Genomic DNA, 18918 nt, shown 5'->3' on the forward strand with positions numbered 1-18918 from the left:
CTGGATCTCCTCCACTCCTTTGCTCGATCTGTGGAGCACTGCTGGTGGAAATCCAGACACCTGGCTGACTTCATCCTCACCCATTTTAATTCTTCCCTTCCTTCCTCCCTACAACAACAATAATAATAATAATAATGGCGTTTATTAAGCACTTACTGTGTGCAAAGCACTGTTCTAAGCACTGGGGAGGTTACAAGGTGATCAGGTTGTCCCACCTGGGGCTCACAGTCTTAATCCCCATTTGACAGATGAGGTCACTGAGGCCCAGAGAAGTTAAGTGACTTGCCCAAAGTCATACAGCTGACAATTGGCGGAGCCAGGATTTGAACCCATGACCTCTGACTCCAAAGCCCGGGCTCCTTCCACTTAGGCACGCTGCTTCTCATAAAAATAATTATTATTATGGTGTTTGTTAAGCGCTTACTATGCACCAAGCACTGTTCTTAGCACTGGGGTAGATACAAGGTAATCAGGTTGTCCCACGTGGGGCTCACAGTCTTCATCCCCATTTTACAGATGAGATAACTGAGGCACAGAGAAGTTAAATGACTTGCCCAAAGTCACACAGCTGATAAGTGGCAGAACCGGGATTAAAACCCATGACCTCTGACTCCCAAGCCCGTGCTCTTTCCACTAAGCCATGCTGCTTAGCCAATACTTCTCCAACCTAATTGACTCCCATGCCCACTGCTCCTGACTGCTGTCCCAGATATTTTAACTCCCTCCCCAAGCTTCCTGTCTCCCTGCCCCCCATCTCTTTCTCCTAATGACCTGGACACAAACTTTATTGAGAAAATTGACACCATCAGATGTAACCTTCCTAAAATCACTCTGTTCCTCTCAAGTCCCTCCCTTCTCCTGTGCACTCTTCTACTCTCCCAGTATTCCCAGCAGTATCCCAAGAGGTGATCTCTCACCTCTTCTCAAAATCTACCCCCTCCACCTGTGCCTCTGACCCCATCTCTTGATACCTTATTAAATCACTTTCCTCCTCCCTTCTTCCTTCCCTGAAGGCCATCTTCAACTGTTCACTTTCCAGTGGCAACTTTGCCATGGCTTTCAGGTATGCTCATGTATCATCATCATCATCATCAATCGTATTTATTGAGCGCTTACTGTGTACAGAGCACTGTACTAAGCGCTTGGGAAGTACAAGTTGGCAACATATAGAGACAGTCCCTACCCAACAGTGGGCTCACAGTCTAAAAGGGGGAGACAGAGAACAAAACCAAACATACTAATTAAATAAAATAAATAGAATAGATATGTACAAGTAAAATAAATAAATAAATAGAGTAATAAATATGTACAACCATATGTACATATATACAGGTGCTGTGGGGAAGGAAAGGAGGTAAGATGGGGGGTTGGAGAGGGGGACGAGGGGGAGAGGAAGGAAGGGGCTCAGTCTGGGAAGGCCTCCTGGAGTAGGTGAGCTCTCAGTAGGGCCTAGGATATGTATCCCATATCCTAAAAAACCCTCCCATGACCCGACAACTCTCCCCAGTTATTACCCCATATTGTTCCTACCATTCCTCTCCAAACTCCTTGAGAGATGTCTGCAACCACTTCCTCTCCTCCAAATCTCTCCTTGACCCCCTCCAAGCCCCGCTGACTTGTGGGTGTTCGAGAGTCTAAATGTCCTCTTGTTGACTCTTTTCTTCCTTAGCAACTCTATTTTCAGGATCCTCATCATTTCCAGATTACTCCTTTCTTTAGCCTTCCTTCCCTCACTTTTTTTCATATCGTGTCTGCCAATTCTGTTAAATTATATTCTCCCAAGCGCTTACTACAGTGCTCTGCATACAGTAAGCATTCAATAAAAATGATTGATTGATTGTTCAGTACATTGAGGGCTTGTTCACTGCAAGCCAATGGGGGTCAACATTTCTGGGTGTAGTTTTTGTCTCGGGCTGAAGCAGCGTGGCTCAGTGGAAAGAGCACGGGCTTTTGAGTCAGAGGTCATTCGTTCAAATCCCAGCTCCACCAACTGTCAGCTGGGTGGCTTTGGGCAAGTCACCTAACTTCTCTGTGCCTCAGTTCCCTCATCTGTAAAATGGGGATGAAGACTGTGAGCCCCCTGAGGGACAACCTGATCACCTTGTAACCTTCCCAGCGCTTAAAACAGTACTTTGCACATAGTAAGTGCTTAATAAATGCCATCATCATCATCATCATCATCATCAAGCTGCTTTCTGCCCTTCACTCCATGGAATCCACCCTCTTTACGGTCACAAATGACCCTCTTCTTGCCAAATCAGATGGCCTCTACTCCTTCCTAATTCTTCTAGATTTCTCAGCTGCCTTTGACACTGTTAACCACCCCCATCTCCTTGAAGCGTTACCCAACCTTGGCTTCACTGTCACCGTCCTCTCCTGGTCCTCCTCATATCTTTCTAGCTGCTCCTTCTCAGTTTCTTTCTCAGGTTTCTCCTCTGGCAATGGGAATCCCTCAAGGTTTAGTTTTGTACCCCCTTCTACACTCCAGAAACCAGGATACTGGGGAAGACAGGCTCAGTCCCTTTCCCTGAGCAGATCTCTTAATAATAATAATCAAATAATAGTTACATTTCTAAAGCACTTACTAGGTTCTAAGTGTTGACATCTTGTCTTAAGCTATTGAGTCATTTCTGACCAAGTGTGGTTCAGTGGCAAGAGCCCGGGCTTTCGAGTCAGACATCAGGGGTTCAAATCCCGACTCCACCGCTTGTCAGCTGTGTGATCTTGGGCAAGTCACTTCACTTCTCTGGGCCTCAGTTCCATCTGTAAAATGGGGATGAAGACTGTGAACCCTGCGGGGGGCAAACCTGATCACCTTGTAACCCCCCAGCGCTTAGAACAGTGCTTTGCACATAGTAAGCGCATAATAAATGCCATCATTGTTATTATTATCTCTCCCAGTATGCCCCGCTCTCCATCTGCATTCATTCTGGTAGCGTTTTCTTGGTAAAAATATAGAAGTGGCTTACCATTGCCGCCTTCCACGCAGTAAACGAGTCTCTGCCCTCGACTCTCTCCCATGCCGCTGCTGCTCAGCAGACGGGTGAGTTTTGACTTGTAGCAGATTGCCTGCCACCCGCCAGCCACTGGCCAAGCTAGGAATGGAATGGGTAGGCCTCTGCTTGATTCTCCCTCCCATAGTCGAGACTGGTAGAGTACTGGAAACTCTCCAGATGCGACCCTGAGAGGGGAAGATGTCAAATAATCCTATCCTGGACAGTGCATGGGGCTGCGTAATCTTGAGTATGACCCTTACTTTTCTCTGCCTCCATTTCCTCATCTATAAAATGACTAGACACTTGCTCTACTCCCCAATTTGACTTCGAGCCCAATATGGAAAAGGAACTGTATCCAACCTGATTATCTTGTCTCTACCCCAGTGCTTGATGCAGTGCTTGGTACATAGTAAGTTCTCAACAAATTCTAAAATGATTGCTATTAGAGAGAAGCAGCACAGCATAAAGGTTAGAGCCCAGAACTGCGAGTTAGAAGGTCATGGGTTCTGATCTCGGCTCTGCCACTTACTGCTGTGTGACCTTAGGCAAGTCACTTCACTTCTCTGGGCCTCAGTTACCTCATCTGTAAAATGGGGTTTAGGACTGTGAGGCCCATGGGAGACAAGGACTGTATCCAACATGATTTGCTTGTATCCACCCCAGTGCTGTACAGTGCTGGCACATAGTAAGCACTTAACGAATACCATAATTATTGTCATTATTTAAAAATATCTCTTGGTAGTGTTTAAAAACTGAGTGAACTCTGGCCTGGAGAGGAGAGAGAGGCAGGAATCAGGGAGGTCAGTGAGGAGGCTAATGCAATAGTCAAGGCAGGATTTCTCCAGGAAGCTTTCCCTGGCAAATCTCGAATCTCCCCAGCCTATTCTCCCTCTCTTCTGCTTCATCCATGCACTTGAGTCTTTACCCACTAAGCATTTTGGGAGTCACCCAACTTCCACAGCACATAAGTACATGTCCTATTTTTTCCTAAAATGCTATTTGCTAAGCTCTTTTTATGTGCCAGACATTGTTCTGAGCACTGGGATAGATGCAAGATAATTGATTTGGACACATTCCCTAATCACATGGGGCTCATTGTCCAAGTCAAGAAGCAGAATGGGAAAAAGCCCAGGCTTGCAAGTCAAAGGACCTGGGTTCTAATCCTGGCTCTGCCACTTGCCTGCTCTGTGACCTTGGGCAAGTCACTTCACTTCTCTGTGTTTTTCCCACACTCAGACACCCACTGTGAGCATTTTGGTGAAGAGATCTAATGGGGGACCTAGTGGAATCAGTAAGGTGTCAGGAGATCTGAGGAGGGTTTTTTTTAAATGATATTTGTTAAATACTTATTATGTAGCAGGCACTGTACAAAATACTGAGTACTAAGCAGCGCTTAGTGCACCCTCTGACTTACCATAGGATCCTGGGCAAGTGCTATCACTTCCCTGTGCCTCAGTTTCCTCATCTGTAAAACGGGGCCAACTAGACCTGTCTCTTATCCCTTCTCCAAGACAACTAGGAGTTCCAAAGGACTACGTCAATGACGCTGGAAAATGAAAGCGTTTTTCCATGTTCTGTGAAATCTCATTCCAGGAAACAATAATGATTCCCAATCAGACCTCTGCCTGAAGGAGAGGCAGAATTTGCTTTTCACCAAGTGCCAGAAGACTGCCCAGGACCCTCGGAAGGAAACCAGTAGCATGTGGGGCATGATGGTGGTGGCCCAGCTGCTGGCAGGAATCGGGACCGTCCCCATCCAGCCCTTTGGGATCTCTTACGTGGATGACTTCGCTGAGCCGAACAACTCGCCCCTCTACATTGGTAAGCAGCAGCCTCTGAGGCCAGGCGGTGGCCGGGCTAGAGATGCTTGCCCAGGAGCCTTGGGATTTGGGGCTTTCATTAGGCATGTCTTGGACAGATTAGGGCCTGCAGAGAAGGGAAATCCTGGGTAATTAGCCAGGAAGGACACCTTAATAGAGTTTGGGGCAGTTCCACTTGGAGGTGGGGGCATGGACTGTTCGGGTTATGGAGGCCCTTTCATACCCAATGTTCAAAGCAGGAAAATAGCTGCAATTTAAGAAGATTTTGGAAGTAAAATTTGGGACAGAAACCCCACAGTGGCAGGGTCCTGGCTCTTGGGGCAAACCGCCCTCCCAGATTAGTTTAGGCCTAGCAAATAGGTGAGTATTTTGCTGGCCACTATGGAGGCAGCCTTAAAGAAAAGATGCAAAACAGTTGGTGATCAAGCAATTGAAAAACCTCCTCTTTCCCTGCCTCCTCCCTCCCACCCCACCCTCATGGCCAAGAAACCAAAGCCAACCTGCTAAAGGAGCAGACTGAAAGAAGGGAAGGAAGCAGGACCATGTACTATTGAAGCATAATCTCACTTTGTGATCATTTGGGGGAGGTATAGATTTGTGGTTTTTCAATCTCCCACTGTCAGATTCCCAGATTCCATTCATTCATTCAATCGTATTTATTGAGCACTTGTTCAGAGCACCGTACTAAGTGCCTGGAAGATACAATTCAGCAACAGAGACAATTCCTACCCAACAATGGGCTCACAATCTAGAAGGAGGGAGACAGACAACAAACTAAAGCAAATAGACAGACATCAATAGCATCGAAATAGATAAATAGAATTACAGATATATACACATCATTAATAAAATAAATAGAATCATAAATATGTACAAATATACACAAGTACCATGGGGTGGGGAGGGGGGTAAAGCAGAGGGAGGAGAAGCAGAGGAAAAGGGGGCTCAATCTGGGAAGGCCTCCTGGAAGAAGTGAGCTTTCAGTAGGGCTTTGAAAGGGGCAGGTGAGCTAGTTGCCTTTTTCCTTTTAGCTAATTCTCTTGCCTTTTTGCTGTCGAAGCGTGTGTTCCTTATTGGTTCCGGGGCCCCGTTCACGATGCTCAATAATTGTATTTAATGGGCCTGGTCCCAGGGTATCATTCATTCATTAATTCATTCAGTCGTGTTTATTGAGTACTTACTGTGTGCACAGCACTGTACTAAGCGTTTGGGAAGTACAAGTTGGCAACATATAGAGACGGTCCCTACCCAACAGTGGGCTCACAGTCTAGAAGGAGAATAAATGACGGCATTTGTTAAGCGCTTACTATGTGCAGAGCACTGTTCTAAGCCCTGGGAAGAAGACAAGGTGATCAGGTTGTCCCACATGGGGCTCACAGTCTTCATCCCCATTTTACAGAGGAGGTCACTGAGGCACAGAGAAGTTAAGTGACTTGCCCAAAGTCTCACAGCTAACAATTGGTGGAGCCAGGGTTTGAACCCATGACCTCTGAATCCCAAGCCCGGGCTCTTTCCACTGAGCCACACTGCTTCTCTGGTATCAGATGCCAATGGCCTGCCTTTGGCTCACTGAGCATCTCGCAGCCAATCTCTGGAAGAGATCGACACCGCAGCCTGATTTTTCTCTCTGGAAAACCACGGTGCCCAGCCAGAAAATGCTATTTCAGAAGCAGCTGGGCCTACCGGGTAGAGCACAGGCATGGGAGTCTGAAGGACCTGGTTTCTCATCCCGGCTCCATCACTTGTTTGCTGTGTGACCTTGGACAAGTCACTTCACTTCTCTGTGTCTGTTACCCCATCTGTAAAATGAGGATTAAGACTGTGAGCCCTATGTGGGACATGCACTGTGTCCAATTTGATTAGCTTGTCTCTATCCCAGAACTTAGTGCAATGCCTGGCTCGTAGTAAGCGCTTAACAAATACCATTTAAAAAAAAAAGAAAAAGAAACAGAGATAAAAAGTGGTGTTGGGGAAACTTTCCTAACCACCACTTAGGCGGTTCCCCTCCTGTTGACAGAAGAGCAGCATCCAAGAGCCAACCCAACAGGCTTAATTCATTCATTCATTCATTCATATTTATTGAGCGCTTACTGTGTGCAGAGCACTGTACTAAGCGCAATGTTTTCTGTGTCTGGAATTGGATTTGAAACCAAGGCCTGATGGCTCAGCAACCCTTTCGTATTTGGAGATTAGCTCTGGGAGGCCAGGCAATGAACTCAGGAGTTATTAAGCAATTATTTTGTGCCAGGCACTGTTCTAAACTCTGGGGTGGATACAAGCAAATCGAGTAGAACACAGTCCCTGTCCCACATGGCGATCCCAGTCTCAATCCCCATTTTGCAGATGAGGTAACAGAGGCACAGAAAAATGAAATGGCTTGCCCAAGGTCACACAGCAGGTAAGTGGTGGAGCTGGGATTAGAACCCATGACCTTCTGACTCTGAGGGCCTTGCTCTTTCCACTACAGCATGCTGATTTTCTAAAGTTCTTGAAAAAGGAGCAGACTCGATTCTCATCGGTCAGGGTGGAGCCTTCTCTGAGGCAGGAGAATAGATGAAATGACCTCTCAAAGTCGCTTTAGGGGTTTTTGGATTGAATGCATGGAGTGCACGGAAGCACTTCAGGCTGTGGGCTGTATTTTTAAAAGGTTTGAAGCCAATCAGTGCCCTGGGAGGTGACCTACAGCGAACCAGTCCTCACCGATTTGCTTCTCTTCATGGGCTTTTGAGTTCCCAGGCAATCTCTCGATCAAATTGTACTTTCCAAGCGCCTAGTACAGTGCTCTGCACACAGGAAGCGCTCAATAAATACAGTTGAATGAATGAGTGATGGCCCCCTTTGGATCCCTCGCTTCTTGCAACCTCCTTAGAACTCTTTAGGCCTGGCCGGGTCTCCCCAGAGTAACCTAAGCTGACCTAACTCGAACCCTAACCGTATCCCTAAACCTCAGAGATTCCCAGAGATCCAGGCCCATCCTTTTAGCCATTCCAGGATACTCAATCAAGAGTAGGTTGATTTTGTATAAAAGGCTTATGTAGGGAGGCCAGGACATACCCAACTTTCCCACTTGACTCCAGACCACGGCGTCCCAAGAGGCTGGAAGGACCCTGCTAATCCCACCCTGCCTCCATCGTTTCAGAGAGACGTATGTCTCCCCTGCCCCCTTCAATCCCTCACCTAGACCCTCACTCTCTCCCTTTCAGCAATTGTTTTTGCGATCGCCGTGTTCGGACCATCCTTTGGCTACCTGCTCGGGTCCGTTGTGCTGAAGATCTTTGTGGACTTCGGGCGGATCGACATGGGTGAGTACAGGACTGTTGCCAATCACCTTCTAGACTGTAAGCTCATTGTCTACTAACTCTTTTGTGTTGTATTCTCCCAAGCCTTTAGTACAGTGCTCTGCACACAGAAAGCGCTTGATAAATGCCACTGATGATGATGACTGTGAGATTCCTGTGGAACAGGGATTAGGTCTAATTCCCCCTGTGTGTTTTCTCCCAGGGCTTAGTACAGTGCTCCGTGCACAGTAGCACTTAATAAATTCTATTCCTACTAAATACTACTACTGCTTCCCAGGCTGGGGCCAAGGGTCAGCCCTCAAAAGTGGCTCATAGCTAAGGCCAGGGGAGGATTGGAAAATTCTGGTTATCTGCTCCAACCTACTGCAATCAAGGCACAACAGCCTCACCAGTAGCACACACTTTGCAAACTCCTAAGTGGCATAAATAAATAAATTATGGATATGTACATAAATGTTATGGCACTTGAGGGTGGGGAGAATAAAGAATGCAAATCCAAGTGCAAGAGTGATGACACAGAAGGGCATGGGAGAAGAGGAAATGAGAACTTAGTCCGGGAAGGCCTCTTGGAAGAGATGTGCTTTTAATAAGATTTTGAAGATGGGGACAATGATCGTCTGTCGGACGTTCCAGGCCAGAGTCAGGAGGTGGGGAGAGACCTGGGTTCTAATCCTGGCTCCGCTGCTTTTTGGCTGTGTGACTCTCCTGCCGAGAGGTTTACCATTTGATTTTTGGCAGCCTATAAACAGAAATAAAAAATTCTGGTTTTTCAGAAGCTAGGAGATGGAGAGGATTTCAGACACTCAGTCACTTCTCCCTGCTCTCCATCCACCTGCTAATCTTCTCTTCTCTCCTACTTCAACCCAGCCCGTACTCTTTGCTTTTTTAACACCAACCTACTTACTGCAACTTGATCTCATCTCTCTCACCATCAACCCCTTTCTCATACTCTCCCTCCTGCCAGGAACGCCCTCCCCCCTTCATATCCAATAGCTCACCTCTCTCCCTGGGTTAAAAGACCTTCTAAAATCATATCTCCCCCAGGAAGGCTTCCCTGACTAATCTCATTTCTCCTTACCCTATTCCCCCTCTCTACTGCATCACCTGTCTTAACTCTGGGACAACTTTGAGAAGCAGCGTAGCGTAGTGGATAGTGCTCAGACCTAAGAGTCAGAAGGACCTGGGTTCAAATTCAGGCTCCACCACCTGTCTGCTGTGTAACCTTGGGCAAAACACTTCACTGCTCTGGGAGTCAGTTACCTCATCTGGAAATTGGGGATTAAAACTGTGAGCCCCATGTGGGACATAGACTATGTCCAACCCGATTTGTTTGTATCCACACCAGTGCTTCGTACAGTGCCTGGCACATAGTAAGTGCTTAACAAATACCACAATCATTATTATTATATTCACCCAATACCCACAGCACTCACATATATTCTGTTACTTCCCCTAACTGTAATTTATTTTATCTTCTCATTCATTCAGTCAATCGTATTTATTGAGCACTTACTGTGTGCAGAGCACTCTACTAAGCACTTGGGAAGAACAAGTTGGCAACATATAGAGACGGTCCCTACCCAACAGTGGGCTCACACCTCACCAACCCACTATATTCTATTTGTTCTGTCGATTTTGACACCTGTCTACATGTTTTGTTTTGTTGTCTGTCTCCCCTTTCTAGACCGTGAGCCCGTTGTTGGGTAGGGACCGTCTCTATATGTTACCGACTTGTACTTCCCAAGCGCTTAGTATAGTGCTCTGCCCACAGTAAGTGCTCAATACATACGATTGAATGAATTGAATGAATAAGCTTTTTAAGAGCAGGGATCATGTCTACTTATGCTATTGTACTCTTCCAAGTGCTTAGTTCATTGCTCTGCACATAGCAAGCTCCCAAACAATACCACTGGCCGATTGATTGACTGATTGATTGGTTAAGGAAGAAGGACAGGATCAGAGGGCATTCTTCCTGCTAAGAGGGCATCAGGGGAGCAGTTGTCACCGTTCTGTGTCCTTTGGTTTCTCCGCAGCCTCCGTGGGCTTGGACAGACGTGATCCCCGCTGGATTGGGGCCTGGTGGCTGGGCCTGCTCATCTCCTCGGCCTGCTTGGTGGTGACATCTTTCCCCTTCTTTTTCTTCCCTCGACACATGAAAAGAGCAGAGGTAAGAGCCGGAGGCAGCAGCTCTCCTGCTGGGGACATGAGATGAAGGGACTTTGTGGTCGAGATGCAGCCGAGAGGAGGCAGGGGGGACTGTCTGTCCTCACTATGAGAGAGCACTGTCTAATCTTGCAATTCCTCTTAATAATAATAATAATAATAATAATAATAATAATAATAATAATAATGAGGGTATTTGTAAAGCACTTACCATGTGCAAAGCACTGTCCTAAGCACTGGTGGGGGGGGGCGGAACACAAGGTGAATCAGGTTGTCCCACGGAGGGCTCACAGTCTTAATCCCCATTTTACAGATGAGAGAACTGAGGCACAGAGAAGTTAACTGACTTACCCAAGGTCACACAGCTGACAGGTGGCAGAACCGGGATATGAACCCATGACCTCTGACTCCCAAGCCCGAGCTCAAGCAGTGTGGCATAGTGGATAGAGTTCAGGCCTGAAAGTAGGAAGGACCTGAGTTCTAATCCCGGATCTGTCATTTTCTGCTGTGTGACCTCAAGCAAGTCGCTTCACTGCTCAGTGCCTCAGTTCCTAATCTGTAAAATGGAGATTAAGACTGTATGTGGGACAGGGACTGTGTCCAACCCAATTACCTTCCATCTACCCCAGTGTTTAGTACACTGTCTGGCACATAGTAAGTGCTTAATAAATACCGCTATTATTGTTATTATTATTTTTCACCCTCAGAAACCTACCTCCCCCGTCTCCTAGCCCTGAGCAATAGTAGTCCTGAGCTGGACCTGGAAGCCGAATCCCTGGACATTTCTCCCAAACAAGAGCCTGGCTAGGTTGCCCCACAAGCTTGGGACCTAGTGACTGGTGACCCAGAAGGGCTTTAGGAAACATTGGATGAGAGGGATGAGCTGAAAGGAGAGTCACTTAACTTCTCTGTTCCTCAGTTACCTCATCTGTGAAATGGGGATTAAAACTGTGAGCACCCCCCTGGGACAACCTGATCACCTTGTAACCTCCCCAGCACTTAGAACAGTACAGTGCTTTGTTAAGCGCTTAACAAATGCCATTAGTATTATTATTATTATTATCATTATTATTAAGGAGAGAGAGGTTGTCCAAGCTGTCATCAATTCCTGACTCCACTTCAGCATCAGCCTCCTCAGTGACCTCCCTGCATCGGCCTCTACTCTTGTCCAGTCCATAGTTCATTCATTTATTCATTCAATCATATTTATAGAGCACTTACTCCTCAATAAGCAGCATGGCTCAGTAGAAAGAGCCCGGGCTTGGGAGTCAGAGGTCCTGGGTTCTAATCCCAGCTCCGCCACTTGTCAGCTGTGTGACTTTGGGCAAGTTACTTCACTTCTCTGTGCCTCAGTTACCTCATCTGTAAAATGGGGATTAAGGCTGTGAGCCCCATGTGGGACAACCTGATTACCTTGCATCCCCCCCAGTGCTTAGAACAGTGCTTGGCACATAGTAAGTGCTTAACAAATGTCATTATTATTATTATTATTATTATTATTATTATCAAGTATTACTGTATGCAAAGCACTGTACTAAGTGCATGAAAAGTACAATTCGGCAACAAATAGAGACAATCCCTGCCCAACAATGGGCTCACAGTCTAGAAGTGGGGAGACAGACATCAAAACAAGTAAAGAGGCATCAGTAGCATCACTCTGCTGTCCCAATCATTTATCTAAAACCTTGTTGGCACACGTCTCCCTCTGCCTCAACACTGTCCAATAATTACCCATTCCTCGCCACATCAAGCAGAAACTCCTGACCATCAGCTCCCTCCCCTGCTACCTGTCCTAATAATAATTTATAGTATTTGTTAAGCGCTTACTGTGTGGCAGACATTGTACTAAGCACTGGGGTGGATTCAAGCAAATTGAGTTGAACACAGTTCCTGTCCCACGTGGGGCTCACAGTCTCAATCCCATTTTGCAGATGAGGTAACTGAGGCATAGAGAAGTGTAGTAACTTGCCCAAGGTCACACAGCAGACAAGTGGTGGAGCTGGGAATAGAACCTGACCTTTTGACTCCCAAGCTCAAGCTCTACACACTGCACCATGCTGCTTCTCATCCTTTTCCCACTACAACCCAGCCCACCCTCTCCCTTCCTCTCAGCTAATCTATTCACTGTGCCTCATTTTCAGCTCTCTCACTAATGACGTCTATTCACACCCTCCCTCCTACTTGGACTCCCTTCCCCTTCAAATATGGCAAACCCCTGCTCTTCCCATCTTCAAAGCCCTTTTAAAATTGCATCTTCTCCAAGAAGTCTTCCCTGATTAACTCTCATTTCCCCACCCCTAATGGACACTTTAACATCTGTGCTCTAGGATATTTCCAGTAGCACTTCTGTACACATCTTTAAATTCTGTTTCTTCCCCCTACTTCTAATTCATTTAATGCTTGTCTCCCCAACTAGACTGTAAGCTCCTCAAGTGTAAGGATAGGGACTACTGACTCCATTATACTCTTGTAAGAATCTAATACAGTGCTCTGCACTAAGTAGAGAAGCAGCATGTCCTAGTCAGTCAGAAGGACAAGGGTTCTAATTATTATTATTATTATTATTATTATTATTATTATTATTATTGTATTTGTTAAGTGCTTACTAGAGACCAAGCACTGTTCTAAGCACTGAGGTAGATACAAGGTAATCAGGTTGTCCCACATGGGGCTTGTAGTCTTAATCCCCATTTTGCAGATGAGGTAAAGGAGGCACAGAGAAATTAAGTGGCTTGCCCAAGGTCACATGGCAGACATGTGGCAGACCTGGGATTAGAACCCACAACCTCTGACTCCCAAGCCCAGGCTCTTTCCACTAAGCCAAGAGATCTGCCACTTGTCTGTTGTGCGTGACCTTGGACAAGTGACTTAACTTACCTGGCCCTGTTACCTCATCTGTAAAATGGGGATTAGGACTATAAACCCCATGTGGGTCATGGACTATGTACAGCCTGATTACCTTGTACCTACCTCAGCGCTTAGAACAGTGCCTGGCATATAATAATGATAATAACAATAATAATAATAATAATAACATTTATTAAGCACTTACTATTTGCAAAGCACTGTTCTAAGCGCTGGGGAGGTTACAAGGAGATCAGGTTGTCCCACGGGGGGCTCACAGTCTTCATCCCCATTTTACATATGAGGAAACTGAGGCACAGAAAAGTTAAGTGACTTGCCCAGTCAGCTGACAAGTGGCGGAGCCAGGATTCGAACCCATGACCCCTGACTCCAAAGCCCGTGCTCTTTCCACTGAGCCACATTGCTCAAAGTAAGCGCTTATCAAATACCATGAAAAAAGAAAAAGTAAGCAGCCAATAAATACCACTGATTGACTGAATCTGTGTGGAAAAGCAGTAGCAGCAGTGGAGATATCCATTTGGAAAGTAAACCAGTGGTTCTCAAATTGTTTCATCCTGTGTGACCCACTCTCCACAGAACTCCCATGACCCCCAGCCTGAGATATTCTGCCTTAAATCATCATCATCATCATCAATCATATTGAGTGCTTACTATGTGCGGAGCACTGTACTAAGCGCTTGGGAAGTACAAATTGGCAACATATAGAGACAGTCCCTACCCAACAGTGGGCTCACAGTCTAAAAGGGGGAGACAGAGAACAAAACAAAACATACTAACAAAATAAAATAGAATAGATATGTACAAATAAAATAAATAAATAAATAAATAGAGTAATAAATATGTACAAACATATATACATATATACAGGTGCTGTGGGGAAGGGAAGGAGGTAAGATGGGGGGATGGAGAGGGGGACGAGGTGGAGAGGAAGGAAGGGGCTCAGTCTGGGAAGGCCTCCTGGAGGAGGTGAGCTCTCAGCAGGGCCTTGAAGGGAGGAAGAGAGCTAGCTTGGCGGTTGGGCAGAGGGAGGGCATTCCAGGCCCGGGGGATGACATGGGCCGGGGGTCGATGGCGGGACAGGCGAGAACGAGGTACAGTGAGGAGATTAGCGGCAGAGGAGCGGAGGGTGCGGGCTGGGCTGGAGAAGGAGAGAAAGGAGGTGAGGTAGGAGGGGGCGAGGTGATGGAGAGTCTTGAAGCCCAGGGTGAGGAGTTTCTGCCTGATGCGCAGATTGATTGGTAGCCACTGGAGATTTTTGAGGAGGGGAGTGATATGCCCAGAGCGTTTCTGGACAAAGATAATCCAGGCAGCAGCATGAAATATGGATCAATCATCATTCATTCATCAATCATCATCAATCAATCAATCATCAATCAATCATCAATCATTCGATAGTGAGTATTGAGCGCATAGTATTAAGCATTGTACTACGCCCTTGGTAAAGTGAAATCAGGTAAAAGGCAGTTTGGGCCCCTCAAGAAGCCAACAGTTTAACGGGGAGCACTTGCAGACACAAATAGTGGGATCAGAAGGACGAGCAGAACTATAACTGGTAATAGCAGGAGAACGGAAAGTTTAGCAGCTGGATAAATGCACCCTGGCGGCTCCTGACTCCAGAGGGGCAGACCACCAAAGAAACCACCAGATTACTTAACTCGGCTTTTTAAAACTTGCTCTCTTTGCTCCCCCAGGAGACCAGCACCGACTCTGAGGCCCATGTTCTAAGGAAGATGGAGGAAGTAAAGTCAGAAGACTCCATGGTGGATTTCATTAAAAGTAAAGGGCTCTGGCCTTGAGGTTTTATTCCCTAGGGGTGGATAGGGATGGTGAACCTGATGTGATTTGGGGGACATTAAAGAGGCCTTAAAGAGACCCAGGACATTAAGAGGACATTAAAGAGAGAGCAAGCAGGGTGGTGGTAGGGTGGTAGGGTGATCTGTCCTCCCACCTCCTCCTCCCAACTCCTCACTCGTGGATTTTCCCCCAGCAGCTTTCTGTCCTCGGCCCCACGTGGCTCAGTGCCAGGGTTCTGTCCACCCCTGGGAGAAGAACCCTTGGTGGAGAGGAGCCAGGCCAAAAAATTCAGAATCATCTTGAACTTGCTTGAAAGTTTCCTGGAGTCAAGACCAAATATTCATAATACATTTGTTATATCCATAATTTACGTATTACATCCATAATTTATTTATATTAATATGTCACCCCAACATCTAGTCTATAAACTCACCATAAGTGGGGAACATGAAATAATAATAATAATAATAATAATAATAATGGCATTTAATAAGCGCTATGTGCAAAGCACTGTTCTAAGCACTGGGGAGGTTACAAGGTGATCAGGTTGTCCCACAGGGGGCTCACAGTATTAATCTCCATTTTACAGATGAGTTAACTGAGGAAAAGCGAAGTTGAGTGACTTGCCCAAAGTCACACAGCTGACAAGTGGTGGAGTTGGGATTTGAACCCATGACCTCTGACTCCAAAGCCCGGGCTCTTTCCACTGAGCCATGCTGCTCCATGCCTACCAACTCTGTTGTGTTGTACTCTCCCAAGTGCTTAGTTTAATGCTCTGCACACAGCAAGCGCTCAGTAAACATGGGAAACAGCATGGTATAGTTGCTAGAGCCTGGACCTGGGAGACAGAAGGTCATGGGTTCTAATCCTGGCTCTGCCACTTGTCTGTTATGTGACCTTGGGCAAGTCACTTCACTTCTCTGTGCCTCAGTTCCCTCATCTGTAAAATGGGGATTAAGACTCTGCGCCCCACCTGAGATAACCTGATTACCTTATATCGACCCCAGTGCTTAGAACAGTGCTTGGCATATAGTAAGCACTTAACAAATACCGTTATTATTATTATTAATAAATACCATTGATTGATTCATTCATTCAATCGTATTTATTGAGCGCTTACTGTGTGCAGAGCACTGTACTGAGCACTTGGGAAGTACAAGTTGGCAACATATAGAGACGGTCCCTATCCAACAGCGTGCTCACAGTCTAGAACGGGGAGACAGACAACAAAACAAAACATGTGGACAGGTGTAGGTTCATAGCAGCAGCGAACAGCAGCAGTATTCCATAGTCAGTCAATAGTAATTATTGAATGCTTACTGTGTGCAGAGCACTGTACTAAACACTTGGAAGAATACAATATAACAACAAACAGACATATTCCATATCCAAACAGGGCCAAAGAAGAAGCCCTGATTTCTATTTAATGAACAATTTAGTTTTCCCTCTGCCTGGCTACAGGCCAAGTGCATTGATCCAACTGTTGTGGTATCAACTCTACCCCTGACTTGCTGTGTGACCTTAGGCTAATCACAAAGTCTCCCTGGGCCTCAGTTTCTCCTTCTATTCCCTTTCTATATATGACAGAGATGCTTTGAGAATGGGCGGATGTAGAAATTGGTAAGGGTTTCAGGATAAAATGATGCAGTGTAACAGAAACACATGAGACGTGGAGTTCTTTAAATTTGAAAACATGCAGATTTGGGTCTCTTCCACTATCTCAGCTCCCAGGCCCTGCAGCAGGGTATGGCAAGCAAAGCCCTAAGCAATACTGAACACATTTAAGATGTTGGAAAGTTCTCTGCTAAGGGCCTGAGATGAGGCAATGGATGGGTTAGGATTAGTTATGATGTGGGATAGATGGATTTTTACATGTTTTCATATGTCATCCCCACTTGATGGTAAACGCCTCGTGGCCAGAGACTAGCTTCAAATTCCATATTTTTAGCTGACTCCAAGCATCCAGTCCAGTGCTAAGCACCAAGTTGGTGCTCGCGGGACACTGGTAATGAATCAGTTTCAATGCCTGGGCCCGAAGTAGTTAGCAATGAACCCCGGATGCTGAGGGTCACCTCACTTATCTGTCCCTACCTGTGGCCCTCAGGATTTCCCCGGATCTTCATGAACCTGATGACCAACCCCCTCTTCGTCCTGGTGGTCTTGTCGCAGTGCAGCTTCTCCTCGGTTATCTCCGGCCTGGCGACCTTCCTCAACAAATTCCTGGAGAAGCAGTATGGAACCACCGCGTCCTATGCCAACTTCCTCATCGGTGAGTCGACGGAACACCCGTCTGCCAAAGAGCCGAGGAGCCAGGAAACAGGCCTCGCTTCCGGCTCCCAAGGAGACGGAAAGCCCCGGGTAGTGGGTAATGGATGGGAAGTTCTTGTGAGAGGAAAGAATGTTACAAATATGGGTAATGGATGGGAAGCTCTTGTGAGAGGAAAGAATGTTGAGAGTATCTTCCCCATTCAGCAATCAGGAATGATTTAGATGGCCTTTCGGAAAGGCCCCGGGCCCATGTCCTACCTCCGGCCTGGAATGCTCTCCCTCCTCACATCTGCCAAACTAACTCACTTCCCCCTTTCAAAGTCCTACTGAAAGCTCACCTCCTCCAGGAAGCCTTCTCAGACTGAGCCCCCTTTTTCCTCTGCTCCTCCTCCCCTCCCCATCTCCCTGACTGCCTTCCTCAGCTCTACCCCCCCCGCAGTCCTACAGCACTTGTGTATATATGTACCTACTTATTATTCTATTTATTTTATTAATCAATCAATCAATCAATCAATCGTATTTATTGAGCGCTTACTATGTGCAGAGCACTGTACTAAGCGCTTGGGAAGTACAAATTGGCATCACATAGAGACAGTCCCTGCCCAACAGTGGGCTCACAGTCTGAAAGGGGGAGACAGAGAACAGAACCAAACATACCAACAAAATAAAATAAGTAGGCTAGAAATGTACAAGTAAAATAAATAAATAAATAAATAGAGTAATAAATATGTACAACCATATATACATATATACAGGTGCTGTGGGGAAGAGAAGGAGGTAAGATGGGGGGATGGAGAGGGGGACGAGGGGGACAGGAAAGAAGGGGCTCAGTCTGGGAAGGCCTCCTGGAGGAGGTGAGCTCTCAGCAGGGCCTTGAAGGGAGGAAGAGAGCTAGCTTGGCGGATGGGCAGAGGGAAGGCATTCCAGGCTAGGGGGATGACGTGGGCCGGGGGTCGATGGCGGGACAGGCGAGAGCGAGGTACAGTGAGGAGATTAGTGGCGGAGGAGCGGAGGGTGCGGGCTGGGCAGTAGAAGGAGAGAAGGGAGGTGAGGTAGGAGGGGGCGAGGTGATGGAGAGCCTTGAAGCCCAGGGTGAGGAGTTTCTGCCTGATGCGCAGATTGATCGGTAGCCATTGGAGGTTTTTGAGGAGGGGTGTAATATGTCCAGAGCGTTTCTGGACAAAGATAATCCGGGCAGCAGCATGAAGTATGGATTGAAGTGGAGAGAGACACGAGGATGGGAGATCAGAGAGAAGGCTAGTGCAGTAGTCCAGACAGGATAGGATGAGAGCTTGAATTAACAGGGTAGCGGTTTGGATGGAGAGGAAAGGGCGGATCTTGGCAATGTTGCGGAGCTGAGACCGGCAGGTTTTGGTGACGGCTTGGATGTGAGGGGTGAATGAGAGAGCGGAGTCGAGGATGACACCAAGGTTGCGGGCTTGTGAGACGGGAAGGATGGTAGTGCCGTCAACAGAGATGGGAAAGTCAGGGAGAGGACAAGGTTTGGGAGGGAAGACAAGGAGCTCAGTCTTCGACATGTTGAGCTTTAGGTGGCGGGCGGACATCCAGATGGAGATGTCCTGAAGTCAGGAGGAGATGCGAGCCCGGAGGGAGGGGGAGAGAGCAGGGGCAGAGATGTAAATCTGGGTGTCATCAGCGTAGAGATGATAGTTGAAGCCGTGGGAGCGAATGAGGTCACCAAGGGAGTGAGTG

General features: G+C 46.9%; 1 protein-coding gene and 1 non-coding gene across 2 annotated transcripts in view; one reads left to right on the plus strand and one right to left on the minus strand.

The window, feature by feature from the left end:
* Nucleotides 1-18918, plus strand: part of SLCO2A1 (solute carrier organic anion transporter family member 2A1) — a 190476-nt gene that overhangs the window by 135354 nt on the left and 36204 nt on the right. The window contains exons 4-8 of the mRNA XM_038746057.1: nucleotides 4590-4817; nucleotides 8020-8118; nucleotides 10149-10282; nucleotides 14835-14919; nucleotides 17042-17206. Coding sequence (XP_038601985.1) covers nucleotides 4590-4817; nucleotides 8020-8118; nucleotides 10149-10282; nucleotides 14835-14919; nucleotides 17042-17206 — 711 coding nt within the window. The remainder of the gene's footprint in view (nucleotides 1-4589; nucleotides 4818-8019; nucleotides 8119-10148; nucleotides 10283-14834; nucleotides 14920-17041; nucleotides 17207-18918) is intronic.
* Nucleotides 3054-3191, minus strand: LOC119936791. The gene has a single exon (XR_005453846.1). It is a non-coding gene; the product is annotated as a small nucleolar RNA SNORA7 (small nucleolar RNA).

This window comes from Tachyglossus aculeatus, chromosome 1 (genome assembly GCF_015852505.1).
Source record: "Tachyglossus aculeatus isolate mTacAcu1 chromosome 1, mTacAcu1.pri, whole genome shotgun sequence".
Taxonomy (NCBI): Eukaryota; Metazoa; Chordata; class Mammalia; order Monotremata; family Tachyglossidae; genus Tachyglossus; species Tachyglossus aculeatus.